We start from the raw sequence: 15534 nt of genomic DNA on the forward strand, positions 1-15534 counted from the left end.
GGAACTACACTTGTGAGGGGGAGGACTGACACCCCCAACCCCCCCCCCGCAATGTACTAGATCTTCAGGACTCCCTCGTTATCCCGTCTTGTCCATACGTCTCCACACAGCAAAATAAACTCACACCAACCCAGGCTGACAAACATAAACCTGATGATTTAAACTACACGAGTTGCTTCTCCTAGCTCTGCAACTACCAGCTGGTGGACACAGTTCAACAGCCGCCAGCTTATCTACGGCGTTGGGCTGCTTCGGGGACGAGTGAAGTGAGCTTGTCAGTGGTGTGCCGATGTAATTAGTCTGGTTTTTTTGTCATGGACACTATCAATTTTTTTTCGTTCTCTAAATGAAAACCAAGCGACCGGCCAGGCCTTTCCCCCCCCAGCGCAGCCTGCCGCCGGAAACTGCGAGACACGGGGCGCCGCGACGTCATCAGGCGGCGCCGGAACAGGGGCGGGCGCGGGTCGGTTCCTCAGGCCTAGCGCCGCCGCTTCAGCGCGCAGGCAGCTGCAGGTGGGTCCGGCGGCCCCGGGTGGGTCCCGTAGCCCCGCGGGTGGGCCGGGCGGGGGCCCCTGTGCCGGTGGGGGCAGCGGGTCCTTCCGTGCGGCGGCTGTGGGGCGGGTGGGCCGGGCCGTGCGGCGTGGCTGACGCGCGGTGTGGCTGTGTCTCCCCAGATGTGGGCTGAGGTGTTGCTTCTGCCCTGCAGGGCCGGGCTGCGGCTGCTCCCGCCGCTCCGGCTGCGGCACCGAGCGCCGGCCGCCATGAAGCTGCAGTCCCCTCAGTTCCAGGCGCTTTTCACGCCGGGGCTCCGCAGCGTGGCAGGTGAGTCGGTCTGGGTCTGGGTCTGGGCGTCCGCGGGGCTCAGCAGCGGCGCACTGATTGTCCCCGCCTGCTGTGGGGTGAGGAGCGGCAAAATGCCGGCCTGGGGAGCCAGGGCGGTGGGTGTGGGCTCAGCACCCTGCGTCCTGGCCCTGCTGTAGTGCAGCCCCTGATCCCCTCGCCAGGGAAGCAGAGAGGGCTGTTTGCGGCCGGGCAGCTGCCGTGCTCTGGGAGGTACGTGCCGCTCTCTCGCTCAAGCCGCTGTTAACTTTAAAGTGACCCAGAAGATGCGGCAGAGCTCGGCTTCCATCAGCTGTTGTGGGGTGTTGTTCCTGAGGAAATCGGGGGTCACGGTTCACTGTGCCCCGCCATAAGTAAGCGAAGCACGTTTCCTTTGTCAGCTACTAACTGCTAAAAACGGTCCACAGCCCAGAGGCCCCAGCTGCAATTAGCAGCCTGTTAATATTTAGGTTATCAGAAATGTCCTAGAAAAATTTATGAGAAATGACAGGGAAAATATCTGTGGGTACTCTGCTGTGCACCTAATTTGTGCATTTTGTGTGAAGCTGTGAGTTACATGCTGCTTACTATATATTTGAGTATGATCTTAAAGGCCTTTTCCAACCTAAATGATTTGATGATGTCAATTTGTGAAAAGATTGGTTATGGCTGACAGCATGCTATGGGTTTTATTTGAGAGAGTATTTAATGGTTTTTCCTTTCCTTCGTAGAATTGTTTGAGAAGAAGAACTATGAGCTGAGAATAGCAGGAGGTGCTGTGAGGGATTTACTAAGTGGAATGACACCGCAAGATATAGATTTTGCCACTACAGCTACACCAGCAGAGATGAAGGAAATGTTCACGTCTGCTGGTGTTCGTCTGATCAATAACAAAGGAGAAAAACATGGAACCATTACTGCCAGGGTTGGTTTATGTTTTGACTTGGATCTTTTCTTACTGTATCTGTGTGCACATACCTGACAGATGACTGGTAGCATGCTCCTCCTTTGTTAAAGTATCACAATAAGTTTAAATGACACGCAGCTTTACAGTTTGGAGTAATTTTTTGTTAATTACCATATTTTAATGCATGTTACCTCTGCGTAATGTGCTTACGCTGGTGTGTTATCACTAGAAAAGAGAAGGTAGGCTACCCACATGTTCAGATAATGTGGGGAAATTGATCCTGGTATTTCCTGCTCCTGATTTCCCAAGTCTTGCTTCCTCTACCTTGCTTCCTCTGCCTCATATTCCACCTTCTGCAGGAAGATTTCTGCAGGCTATCTAGAAAACTAATAATGCAGAGATTATTTTCAGATGTTTGTATTTCTTGATTGCTCTGTATGAAAACACAGCACATGTTGGTTTGCATGTATCCAGCTTGAGCAATAACTTTATACAAACATGAAGCTAGAAAAATATACAGCTTTTACATTTATATTCATGATCATGTTGAAGTAACGCTGTCTGTGGAATTTTCAGCTCCATGAACAGAATTTTGAAATTACAACTCTTAGAATAGATGTTGTCACCGATGGGCGACATGCAGAAGTGGAATTCACCACTGACTGGGAAAAGGATGCTGAAAGGAGGGATCTAACTGTCAACTCCATGTTTTTAGGTAAATTCTTTCAAAAGCAAATATTTAGGTGAAACACTGCCTTTCAAATTAAGCTGGTAAATTCTCTGTCCGTTTCCATTTTGTTTGTTCTACTGCTGTCAGCTGAAAGGTCTGTACAAATACATGAGACGGTATGACAAACCAGTTCAAATTACACAACTTGTCTTCTGCCTTTTCAAATGAGACATGTTTTAAGTGTGCCAACCTTATTCGTAAACCCATATTCTTTTTTCTTTTTTTCTTCTTCTTTTTCTAGGTTTGGATGGGATGCTGTATGACTTTTTTAATGGATACGAAGATTTGAAAAACAAGAAAATTAGATTTGTAGGAAAGGCAAGTGAGAGAATACAAGAAGATTATTTACGAATCCTGAGATATTTCAGGTACTAGGTTTTGCCTTTCCTAGATCAAGAAATGAACCAAGCATTGTAGCAGGTTTTAGAAATGTGAAAAAAGAGATCAGTGATGTAAAGAGTTGTAATTGTCATAGAGTTGTTTCCTCTTGTATTTTAAATTAGGATATTTAACACTGTCATGATATTAATTCTCTGAATAGCAGTAATAAATTCTTGTGCCAAGTAACAAGCAATAGGATAAGAGGAAATGGACTCAAGTTGTGCCAGAGGAGGTTTAGATTGGATGATAGAAAAAAATTTTTCATCAAAAGGGTCATCAAGCACTGGCACAGGCTGCCCAAGGAGGTGGTGGGGTCACCGTCTCTGGGGGTATTTAAAAGATGTGTAGATGTGGTGCTTACAGACATGGTTTAGCGGTGGCCTTGATAGTGCTGGGTTAGTAGTTGGATTTGATGATAAGGGTCTTTTCCAACCTAAATGATTCTAAATGGAATAATTGTTCTCAATCTAACATACAGAGGTTGTATTTGGGCAGGTTTTATGGAAGAATCGCGGAGAAACCTGGTGACCATGAACCTACTACACTGCAAGCAATTAAAGAAAACGCCAAAGGTTTGGCTGGAATATCAGGAGAAAGGATTTGGGTGGAGCTGAAAAAAATTCTTCTTGGAAACCATGTAAACCATTTGGTTCAACTTATGTATGAGCTGGATATTGCCCAATACATAGGTAAAGTGAAATGAAGATTGATTTCCTACTGGTTTATCATACAAACAGAATGGCAACATGGCAAAGTGAGATAAAACTTGTTTTTACCCAGAAATTAATTTTTCTTGCCCCACCTGTATTAACGTCCACATTTCTTATTAACACTCTGTCTTGCACTTTTTTTGTGTGTATCCTTTTAGGACTACCACTTGATGGAAATTTAGAGGAATTTGCCAGAGTTGCTAAAAATACTCAAAATCTGTGTCCAAAACCGATGACTCTTCTGATGTCATTGTTCAAGGTGAAGGATGATATTACAAACCTTGATCTGAGGCTGAAAATCTCAAAAGAAGAAAAAAACCTTGGGTTTTTCTTAGTGAAGCACCGGCAAGAGTTAACCAAAGCTATGGATCCGGAACCACTGAGACCGTATCAGGACTTCATAATGGATGTAAGTGTGTTTCACATTGCTTTATTTTGTTCTTCACAGTAAAGTAAGTTTCCAGTTTTACAGAGTAGCAGAGATGACAGTGCTAGTGGAAAGAAAGGGCCTTAAGCGTCAAGTAATCGCCAGGCTTGTTTATTAGTCTTAGGCAAACTTGTGCCAGGGTTTTAAAGACCATGATATTTTCATCAGAAAGGTGGATGTACTGACAAAAAGTATTAGCCAGATTTGGATTGCTCCCAGTGTAACATTGTCACAGTAACTGAAAGAATATCTTTCTGTGTTATTGATACCAGTTCCAGTTAACTAAGGTGGCATTGGTTTGTGGTTGGTTGTTTTTCCTCTGGAGAAGGGACCAGAAATTAACAAGAGCTGTTGCAAGTGTCCTGGCATGTCTCTGCAACATAAAGCAGAAACCTTGGTATAAAAAGATTCTCTTCCTTTAGTAGAGTTCAGTTTTGTGAGAGGACAACTAGGAGACATCCATACTTGGGTTCAAAACCTTTTTTTCTTTCGCATCCAAAATACTGAGGCTTTAAATTATTTTTTAAGAAATCATTTAAAACAACCAACCAAAGAAACCCACCATATTTTTAGCAGTTCTGAGCACCTTGTGTTCTGTAGCAATTTTTTTAATACTAGATTTAAAAGTCAATCTTTCAGTCGGGCTGAAAAATGTCATATTCAGTCATCTGAAACAGAAGTTGCTTGTGCATGTACCTAGGGACTGACAAATTGCTGTACTGTCCCAGCTGATTTCCCCTTCTGCATTAAAACATGAGACAGGATCTGGACCTCAAGAGACTCCATCTTTTTTTAATGTGAAATTCAACTCCCTGAATTGTGCATTGAAAGTCAGTGCAATTCCTGGAGCATCAGTACGTGTTCTGCGTGAGGCATACTGTTAAGTAGGCAACCTGTGATGTTCTTCCACAGTAAATTTCAAGTAATTTTCAGGTGAAGTTCTGCAATTTTATTCCAGTACCTGAGACTGAGGGCAAGAGACAGCAGTTTCTGCAGTGAGGCCTGTCTCCCACAGGAAGGGTTACGGTTTGTCTCCAGCAATGGTGGTTACAGCTATTACCTGGACTTCAGGAACTCTCCAAGGATCTTCCAGAGCCTCCAAGTTAGGACTAAGTTTTAAAACTTGTGAGGCAGGAGAGATCCTCGCTTTCATAATTCCAAGTCTTTTGTCCAAGTGTTGCCTAGTAAGATGTTGCCTAATAAGATGTCAGGGGAATAATGCAATGTTGAGCACAGTTCGAGCTGGTTTCTACCATTTCATAGTGAATTCTCTCTCTCTTTTTTTTTTTTTTTTTTTTATTTTTTGTTAGTCTAGGGAAGCTAATACAAATTCCAAGATCTTTGAGCTTCTAAAATACCAAGGAGAAGAACATCTTTTAAGAGAAATGCAGCAATGGACTGTTCCTACTTTTCCTGTTAGTGGCCATGATTTAAGAAAAATGGGTGTGTCTTCTGGAAAAGAAATTGGAACAGCCTTACAGCAGCTAAGGAATGAATGGAAGAAGAGTGGATACCACATGGATAAAGAAGAACTGTTAAGTTGCCTGAAGAAGCTGTAACATTGCATAACAGCGGAGAACTGTTCTAAGCGTAACTGAGATACTGGTAAATATTTTGTCACTGTACTCGCAGGCAATGCAACCTTTGTTGTATTTAAGATTCAGCAGCACAGATCTCCTGTTGCTAACTCGTAATTTCTACAGGGAGCAGTTTTATTTCATAGTGATGTGAAATGTTCTTTGCCAAATTCCACATTTTCTACCTCTTTTTGTTGTATTTTAATGATAAATATTGACTATTTTATCTTGATTGTGGTGCATTAGAGGTGGCACCAAGATTTTTCTCATTCGGACTTTGCGAAATCTAAAAAACCAAGAAACACCACCCCCACCCGCTAAAATGTTTCTGCCCTCTAGATAAAATCATGGCTGGGGGCGGCGTCGTGCTTATGATAGCGACAAAGTGTCTAGAAATAATGAGCTCTGACTCTTTTTTGTGGTTAAAGCTAGATAGCAGATTGAAGTACTCACTCCAGCAGTTTCTGGTCTGACCATGTAAAACAAGTCTGTTTTCTATAAAGATTTTTATTTTCCATAATTGCCAGAATCCATTTTAGATTAGAAATCTTCTCGTCTCTTTGGGAGTGTTTCAGTACCTTGTTTATCACTGAGTAACTACATCCATACAAAACTGGTGAAGGGTTCTATGGTGTGTTTTCAGCTTGGTGTGTGAAACTGTATTAATGTTAATAATAGAAGAAGAGGGAGATCCAGGTTCCCTGCCTTTCCCCTGCCACCTCCGGTAGTGGACTCACGCTTTCTTTCCTTTTTCTTTCCCAGTGAGGTACAAGAAGAATTCAGGTGATGGTGTTTGGTCTGCCTAAACAGAGTGAACCTGAGCTAAGTCCTGTAGCTGTGTTGCCTTCAGAGTACTAACTCTCACAAGAAATTGCCAGGGCAATTATCCATGCATCTGTACCTGTAACTCAGAGCAGTGAGACGCAGAGGCATTCACCTTCTCTCCGATGTGCAGGCATTCTGTTTAAATCCGTGGGATTATTTTGGGAAGAAGTCTAACATTCTACAACTGTCACACAGTGGTCTTCCGTGTGTTGCTTCTGTGTTAATTACGCATACCTTTCTTCTGTCTGAGCAGATCCACATTAAAAGTGCTATTCAAAGGGAAATTCTAAGTGACTTGCCTCTTTTCAAAACCAATAAATCATTAACATTTTGGAAAATATAAGAAGTAAAGGAGTTTGACTTTTAGTTAAAGTTGATGGGGAAGGAAATGTAGATGAGGAGAGGGTTGTTTGCACGTACTACCTGGTCACTCAGGAGGAGTCAATGAAGAGTTCATAGCCATCCAGTAACGTTGCAGAAGTTGGTTTCTGGAAGCAGTGCTGTTGCTGACTTGTCTTACTGAACGTGTATTACTCTTCCTGGCTTTCTTGGTATGCTTTTAAAAAACAAACAGCAAAATAGCTTTAACTGAGAGCATCTCTTGTGTGTATGAATTTTATTGCAGGTTTAAGTTTTCCTACAAAAAAATAGTAAAATCCTTTGGATTTCCCTTTCCTTGGCTATCATTTTGCAACACGAGGTAGCAGTAATACCAGATGCTGAAAAAAAAAATCAGCATTTTATGCTTTTGTATCAACAAGTTTCCCAGCTGCTTTTTCTTTTTTATTTTTTTTCCTAGTAAGTCAGTTACTTTAAATTATTCTGAAGGTATTTAGGAAATTCAGAAAGACAGCAAGGGAAGAAAAAAAGTGCTGTTTTTCTCTGTTAATAAGGCAAATCTCATAAGAACATGATTGTGTTTGATTTAATTACGTAATTAAATTGAAGCCTCCTTGTGCAATTTATTGAACTACTGAAATCTTGGGAGGGAGACAAGTAATAAAATTTAGTATTCTAGTTAGTCTTTTTTTAAAAGAACACAAACCTGATCTTTTAAGGTAACATCTGTGGAGGTGGTAAAACACAACTACACTTTACGTTACCCAAAATTGTTGTCAGGGTCAAATGCCAGTCGGAGGGAGGATTTTTAAGGGCAGACACCCGAAAGTTTTGCTGTCTCCAACGCTTCTGAAAAACAGCACAGATTATTCTGAAAGCATGTTAATTGAACAGTCCTGATTTGAATTCAGCATAGCTGGCACATTTGTTCAAATAGCTCATTGAAAAATCATGGTATGCTTGAGGTTTCCAGTTGGTCTATCAAGCATCTCTTTTACTATATTCCAAAGAAATTAAACCCTAGTAAAACGAAACTGTGTTAAATCAAAATAATAGCATGGTTTAAGCAAGCAGTACCAGCATGAGTTCTGGAAAAATGATGTGTTTTGAATAAACACTTTTTTATAGAGTATGAACTATTTAAATAAATTGGGAGATAAGAGATGAAGCAGTTTGATACATACATGGTCAAGTACAGTACTTTCTTCAACAGATTAATTAAATGATATTCACAATGTTTTAATTAAGTTACACATCAGAAACACCCATGTGTCATTGCTGGTTGGTAGCTGATCCTGGCTCCCCAGTGTGACAGCCCTTTCTGAAACTGGCTGCCAGTGTTGATGTGAAGTCCATCACTGTGGGTTTGTTGGAAAAGTGTTGAAAGACTAACGCTGCCCAGTCGCCCTCCTGCCCTTGGGGGGTGTATCCTGAAAGTCTGCAAAGAATAATGACGCCACAAACTTGCGTTCCTGTGGGTGAAGCCAATTTTCAGCCAAACCGGAGCCTGGCACAGCAGGACGGGGATGCAGAGCAAAGCCTCCCCGGGTGCCCAGAGCCCCTGCACACTCAGCCTGCTCCCCTCGCCTGCTGTGCTTATCGCTGCCCTGGGAGGGAACTGCCTGTGAAGGGCAAAATGGTAAATAATATAAACTGCTTTTCCTTGCAGATGGCTTCTGAGGATTAATGAAGGTTTTTAACCATTCTCGCAAGATGTAATGATCTGTAAAAATGATTAAAAGGCCAGATTGGCTTGGATGCATTTGAAAGGGAAAGGGCATGGCTAATTCTCCCTGCAGAGCCCATAAACCTTGGGTCTGAAGCAAAGACAAGAAGAGGAAAAACAACAACCACGCGTGCTCCTAGGCACCGCGGAGGGAGGACGCACTGTGGAGGGCAGCACCTGAGCAGCCCTCCTTGCCCCGGATGGGCCTCTGCTGGGACTTGCAGTTATTTGTTACACACACACTAAATTAATCTACTTCCCTATCCTATGCGAGAGAGATATATATATAAAAATAAATATATAATGGATAATGTACATGTGTATATGTTACATATAAATAGATAACATAATACGTTGTCATATCAAAATATGTATATGTATATATACTGGTTTATATATTACATATTTATTATAATGGGTATTCAATATATATACACACACATTAAAAGTTTAGTTACCATAGATTTTTATATATATATATTTTAAAAATATGTTATATACTATTAGTATATATTTTTTATGATGTATATTTATTATCATGCACTATGTACTTAAAAATAATGTTTAGAGCCAGAGAGAGACAGATCACCTATACACACATACAAATCCACATATATATATATACACACACACACATAAAGAAAAAAATATATAATTTATAATAATAAATCTTAGACGTTGGCAAGTTAATACAGAAGGATTTGGGACTGAAGCTAAGAATTACTCAGGTGGATTAAAGCAAGTAAGTGCACAGATAAGTGAGAAGAGAGCTTGAGATGAAGGATTTAATGTTTCATTTTGGTTATTCATCAGAATAACAACTTACACTGTCTCCATGTTGTTTCTTACCTTCTCTGTCCTTTGCCACTCGAGCCAGCACATTCTCTGAAGCCAGAACTTTCACCTTACACAGTGCTTTTTGAAGCTAACCAGTTTAAAACACAGTGTAACCCCCAGCATTTTCATTCTTCCCAACAATCAGAGGGAAAAAAAAAAATCAGTTTTGAAACAAATTGCATTTTATTCTTTGCAAATGTTTGCAAGCAACAAGGTTTTCCTGAAAAGTTGTCTCAAAAGGCAGACAGAGGACAAGTTAAAGCGCAGAACTTGCTACCCTTTCCGCAGCTTTTACAAAGCAATTAAAGGTGAAAAACCAATGAGAGGAACAAAATTATTGCGCACATAGAAAAATGGCATTATTAAAAAACAAATGGCAAAGTATTCGAATATGTTTTAGACCCGGTGTACACGTGTGGTGCATGATTCTACCCATTCATCAAAACTAAAATATATGAAAACTTGCAATATTACAGGCTCTGATTGTGTGACATCTTTATGCTATTTTAACGATGGCCTGAAAATAAGCTATTCTATGCTACATGTACTGCAGTCCAGCTGAGACCTGCTGCTGCACAGGGCTGTCCCCCTCTTGTCCCTACATGACACCTGCTCATCCCTCCTCCCTCCGTCAAAGCAGACACGGATGTGGCTGCACAGCCAGGACACCAATCCTGTGACTGCCGAATCCTAGAGCTCACATCAGGACGGACATTACGGTGGGGGAGAAGAGAAAAATGATCCCTTTCGGCAGCAACCAGCAAGTCAGTTGGATTAAATAATTCATGAAGCTACACGCCCATCAATGAATGTAGTAAATTATCATTAAATGTGATTTCCTCTGTATTTGCTCTCAAAAGCATACGATGTCCGTATTTGCCAGTAATAATTTTCCACAATCCCCTTCCAGACGTTTTCTCTCCAAAAAGGAGAAAAGACACATAGAAAGTATTAACCAATGTATAGAACCATCCCCAACTCCACATCCACCCTGTAAGTCACATACTGTACATTTTGAGCATTCTTACATGTGTAGCACTGTAACAGCCAGCTTCCCCATGGCAAGACTCATCATCTTCACAGCAACCTGAACCATGCTTGTTTTCAGCCTGGAAACTGTCATGGACTTTGAAACGGCAAACATTACACAGAAGGTTAGGCAGATGGAACAGCAGCATTAACAATAAAATTAAATTAGTGTTAAATTTACTCTTGACTTACCTCACTTCATTATATTAGTTTACATTTGACTATATATACACAATACAAAAAATTATGCCTATTTTGTATTCAAACATTGCCAACATAATGCCATTTTTAGTTGAGGCAATCCAAAAGACTTGGCTAAAACCCCAAATACCTTATGAAGTTCGTCGACAGCTGAGAACATAATTTGGAAAACCTCACTCACTCTACCCTCAGCAAATACTTAAATGGAATGGCAGCAGAAGGGACTTTAAAGCACCCTCAGAGCTCCTGCCACCACCAAGCCTTGTTGAGGGTAAAGGGAACAACAGATACTAGGGATCTTCGAAAGGAAAAATAAACCAGGTCTACAACTAGGATATGTGTGTGTCTGTGTGCACACATGCCTGTGGTGTGCACCTCCGTGTGTGTGCATGTGCGGGGTGTGTGGGGAAAGCCAAGTATGATTTCAGTGGTTATCAAAGCACAAAGGTTTCACAGTCTCACTCTCACACTAGTGCTTATCACTTCAGCCTTTTGAGAGCTTATTATAGATAGAAACAATCAAAATACAGAATGTTTTCTTGAAGAAAATGAGCCATCATTCACCCTCTATTTGTTCAGAATTGTATTCAAAGAAGTATTGCTTCTCACAGTTCACTGGCAAGTCAGAGCACTGCACACAAAATTAAATGCACTGTTAAAGATGCCTACGGAGAGAACAAAAGTTATCACAGAAGCACAGAGGTAGAAGGCTTCAAAGAACTAAACCTGAGTTACACAATCATTAGTTTCTACATACCTAGCATGATAAACTACTCCAACAGCCTTTCAGCACCTAGCATCTTTTCGCATCAGGGTACTTCTTCAGCTGCACTGTAGCCGGGGCCACATTTATATCAGTGGCTTGTCTCGCAGGTCTGACTTGGCCTTTCACCGAGTAACCTGGCCGTGCTACGCATGTCTGGTGTAGGGCCACGATTAAGAATGAGCAAGCGGTGGCTGGCATCTTAAGTAGTTTTGTGCCATTATAACAATACAAGTTCTCAAACATTTACTGTGAAGAAATAAAGAGTGAATGATAAAGCTTCAAAAGAAAACGTGCGTACATATACAAACATACTGAAGAAATCTTCAGTTTCCATCACCAAAGTGCATTCTGAGGGAAAAAAAACCACCCAATAAATCAGTCACAAAAGCTGCCCCATTTTGGCACTCAATTTCTGTAGCACAGACAGCATTTCAGTAAAAAAAAAAACAGGGGGCAAGAAAAAAAGCACTGCCTTTTATTTCTGTTTTATTTCAAAAATCTTGCTCTCTGTAAGGGTGATAATGTGAAATTTAATTATGATATGAAAATGTAAAAGAAAAAAAATATTAAGAGATATTACCTCCCCCTTGTGAAAATAAACACTACTGAAAAGTTGCTATAGTTAAGTATTTTAGAGGGCACTTCACAGAACCTTGGACATGTATGCTGATCACCTAATCTTCACAGAAATAAACCTGAAAGTAAATGCAAGCACATTCAACAGTAAATGCCAAAGTACTTCTTTATGGTCTGGGACTGACCTGCATATGTGGTATAAATAGTGTAAATTTTAAGACTCCTAAATCAAGAGACTAAATAGCTCAGATGTGTAAGGACCAATACTTCACACAGGTTCCTTCCAAAGGACATCCTGTGATGGAATTGTTCCAGCTGCAGGAACTCTGGCTTTTGCCGGTTACGGCACTGCCACTGACATTACCAACACAGTGTCAGTCAGCGACACTTCAGGCTGGCACTCTCTTCAGTGAATATCTGAGAAACAGCACAAGCATAAAATCTGAAGTACTCCACACAGTTAGAAACAGGGATTCTCAGTGAAAACACATTTAAGTATACTATGGAAAATACTCCGCAGCAAGTAACTGGTATCTACCACCATACATATATTGCATAAATTACTTTGTTTATATGTCATTTTACTTTCCCCCCACCTTCTTTCACTGCAAGCTGATAGCAGTAAACATTTTCTGAAATTACACAAGGAAAGAGAATGTTCAGTGTCCATTCTGTCCAGATGGATCAGATAAGATTCCTTGGTGCGTCATGCCACCTCCTCTCCTCAGCTGTCATATTAAAGATTCCACCTTCAGTTTTCACTGCGGCTGAAACCACAGCAATGCGGATGCACACCAAACCCAACTGTAGCGAGCCTGCCTGTTCGGTTGGTTTTTTGTGTGTGGGTGTGGGTTCTTGGTTTTTTTAAGTTGAAGTAAGCATCAGAAGCAGAACCGAGCAGATGCATTTAAGAGAGAGACTACTGCCTGTTCATCTCCAAAGCAGGTTACCAGATTACAGGCAGAGTAACGGCGATCTATCATGGCCTGAGTCCTCTGTTTCTGGGATCCGAGGCAGGAGAGCAGATCGTGTCAACCCCCAGAATTTCTGAGGTGACATATCCTTTTTGGTAGCTGTGAACTTCCATCCCATATGGTTCCCACAGATTCTGCACTGGGCTATAGTCCAGGCATACCTACCAAAAAAAAACCAACAAAAAAAACAAAAAAACAAACTGATGCCAACATGTAAGAAAAGGACACTTCAAAACTGCTGGAACACAGCTCACTCATCAGGTAAAAGGTAATACTAGTTTCAAGCTACATCTTCAAAGAATCTTTGGTAATCAAGGTGCTCCCATCTAAAAACCTGGGAGGATCTTAAAAAAAAAAAAAAAGGAAAGAAAAAAAAGAAAAAAGAAAATAAAAATCAGCCTTTAAACAGAGAAGGCAACTAAAGCATTTTATATTTTATTAGCACAACATTTCAACGGTATGATGAAATGCTGTTTGCCTTGAAGAGTCAGAAAATGATTCTGAGAAAGTAAGTTACTCAATGGAAATAAAAAGTGATTTTTGCACTGCTCCTAGATTAACAGGGAACTGCACTTTCCAAAGCAACAGAGCTTTTCTTTAACAGTTCTGAAAGGCAGAACATGAGTATTTCAAAACCCTTATAGAAGACAAGAGCTGAGAAAACACATAAGGAAGAAAAAAATGAACTCCAGATATTATAAGCCACAAGTTTTCTTCAGGGAGTCTAGGCACGCATGTCTTGTGACAGATATGCCATACACCCTCCAAGTCATTACTCAGTGCTGTGTGATAATCCAGGAAAGACCCACCAAGATCAACACGAGAAAATGGAAGAGTAACTGTATACATGTGTTAGTCAAGAACGACGGACTGGCTACAGATACAGCAACGTATTATTTTATGCTGGTTTAAAAGGGACAGAAGACTGATTTTTGACTCTCTGGCACAAAAAGGACCACACAGAAGAACGATTTGGTGAAAATATGTTTAAAGAATATTTTTATGAAACTAAAGTTCAAGTCTAGTTTGACATTTCAGTTAAAGAGTTAAATATTCAAACTTTTGAGCGAGTGCCTGAAGAATGAATGCCTATCTAGCCACAAAAATTAAATTTAAGCTACTGGAGAGGGGTGACATTCTGATGCAAGACCTGTCATTATTAGGCAAACTTTTACATCTTGACAGTTAATTCTGCTACTGTTTCAGAGAGCCAGACTAAATAAAAAAAAAAGAAAGAAATCAGATTAATACAAATACATGAATCTAAAAATTATTAACATTTGTATCAATCTGATTATTTTATTTGTAATATTTATCCAGTTTTTAGATCTAAAAAGTATTTCAGTAGAATAACTGCATTTATATATTCTGGTTTTCACTTGTATTTTATTTACTTAATGATCAAAGAAAACTGCATGGAAACAGCAATTAAAATTTTAGTTGTAGCTTAATCAAAACTATACACAAAGAAAGTCCCAGACAATCAGTATCCTGTCTGTAACTGTCCGATGCTAGACTATGTTTTAAAATCCTAAGACTCCCATACTTTTAAATAAGTTAAAGCAAAATTCTGAAAACATTCTATCTGAATTTTCCATTTTTTTCCCTATTTGAAAAAGTCTATATCTACTTTCCTATTTTTCATATGAGTAAAATGATGACATATTTTTTCAAAAATGGCATGTTTAATATTCCACCATCACAGGAATACACTTACAACCAAATTTCTGTCAATTACTAATAGAGTTTCTTTAAAATGTTTTTACCCAGGAAACCAGCTGTGCTCTGTCGATGGTCGTCCACTGAGATTCAAGTTGCAGGCTTTATATACAGTAAGGGTTTCATGGATGTACCCATGAGGATTCACATATGCTGCCATGGGTCCACATAAGGATAAACTATAACAGACAATTAATAATTTTGTCAGAGTTCAAGGAAGAAACGAAAAATAAAGGCTGTCAAATGTAAATGGAGGAAAAACTGCCAACCATGCTTAAAACTATCTTCTGCAGCAGAAGAACTACTTCACGCTGTAGGAAAAAGTATTTTTAATGATATTATTAAAAACTGGGGGGAAAAGAGTTACTAACGTAAAATATCATTGGTCAAATTTTCTTGTAAGTGCAGAAATTTAAGCGTCCAGTGTTATAAATCCCACACATTTGTCACTGACATAAATTATTCCTGTTACCTATTTGCTAAAACCCTGTTTCAGAAAAGGTTTTTAAGAAGATATTATTACAAGTAAGGATTAAAATGTTCCTGTGTTCAGATGAACTTCACCCAGCTGTTTGTTAAAAGGGACAAGTTACTTAGGGGACAGCTGACAGGATGCTATGGAATCTACCTCATTTAAAGCAGTCAATAATCTTTCCCTCAAAAACCTACAGCTCAGTATAAAAAGTACATGATAGACTCATAATTTATTTTACTCACTGCTTTTGAATAGCATTTTCCAACAAAACCAAGTGACACCTATATTGCTACTTTAAAATCTAACTTTAAAAGTAAGCAAAAATGTTCATTCATTACACTAACTTCTCATTCTTCCGTTAAAGTACATCATATTGACACAGCAGGAATCACGGTTTCTGGAATCTATTATTTGATTAGAAGATAAGAAATAGCTTTTAATTACCACATCAGCTTCTTAGCACACTCATAAAGGAAAACTGTGGGGAGTCTTGCTTTGTTAATCTTTTAACCTTCA

General features: G+C 40.0%; 2 protein-coding genes across 6 annotated transcripts in view; one reads left to right on the forward strand and one right to left on the reverse strand.

Annotated features, from left to right (window-relative positions):
* Positions 1 to 346: 346 nt before the first annotated feature.
* Positions 347 to 6666, forward strand: TRNT1 (tRNA nucleotidyl transferase 1; the record flags this gene model as incomplete). Of its 3 annotated transcripts, XM_080384708.1 has the most annotated exons (9): positions 347 to 513; positions 707 to 822; positions 1551 to 1744; positions 2303 to 2441; positions 2698 to 2824; positions 3333 to 3526; positions 3706 to 3956; positions 5285 to 5579; positions 6314 to 6666. In XM_080384708.1, the coding sequence occupies 8 exons, from the start codon at positions 347 to 349 to the stop codon at positions 5531 to 5533; spliced, it is 1437 nt and encodes a 478-aa protein (XP_080240834.1). In that variant the 3' UTR covers positions 5534 to 5579; positions 6314 to 6666. The 3 variants fall into 3 exon arrangements, with proteins under 3 accessions (XP_080240834.1, XP_080240833.1, XP_080240835.1); XM_080384707.1 differs by having other exon boundaries at positions 5285 to 6666; XM_080384709.1 differs by having other exon boundaries at positions 442 to 513; positions 675 to 822; positions 5285 to 6666.
* A 2772-nt stretch (positions 6667 to 9438) lies between these two features.
* The window catches only part of CRBN (cereblon), a 32514-nt gene continuing 26418 nt past the window's right edge, over positions 9439 to 15534 (reverse strand). For all 3 annotated transcript variants that reach the window (XM_080384719.1, XM_080384718.1, XM_080384717.1), the window contains 2 exons: positions 14591 to 14722; positions 9439 to 12985 (listed from right to left, as the gene is read on the reverse strand). In XM_080384719.1, the coding sequence (XP_080240845.1) occupies positions 12805 to 12985; positions 14591 to 14722 (313 nt within the window). In that variant the 3' untranslated portion in view covers positions 9439 to 12804. The remainder of the gene's footprint in view (positions 12986 to 14590; positions 14723 to 15534) is intronic.

This window comes from Falco punctatus (genome assembly GCF_963210335.1).
Source record: "Falco punctatus genome assembly, chromosome: 4".
Taxonomy (NCBI): Eukaryota; Metazoa; Chordata; class Aves; order Falconiformes; family Falconidae; genus Falco; species Falco punctatus.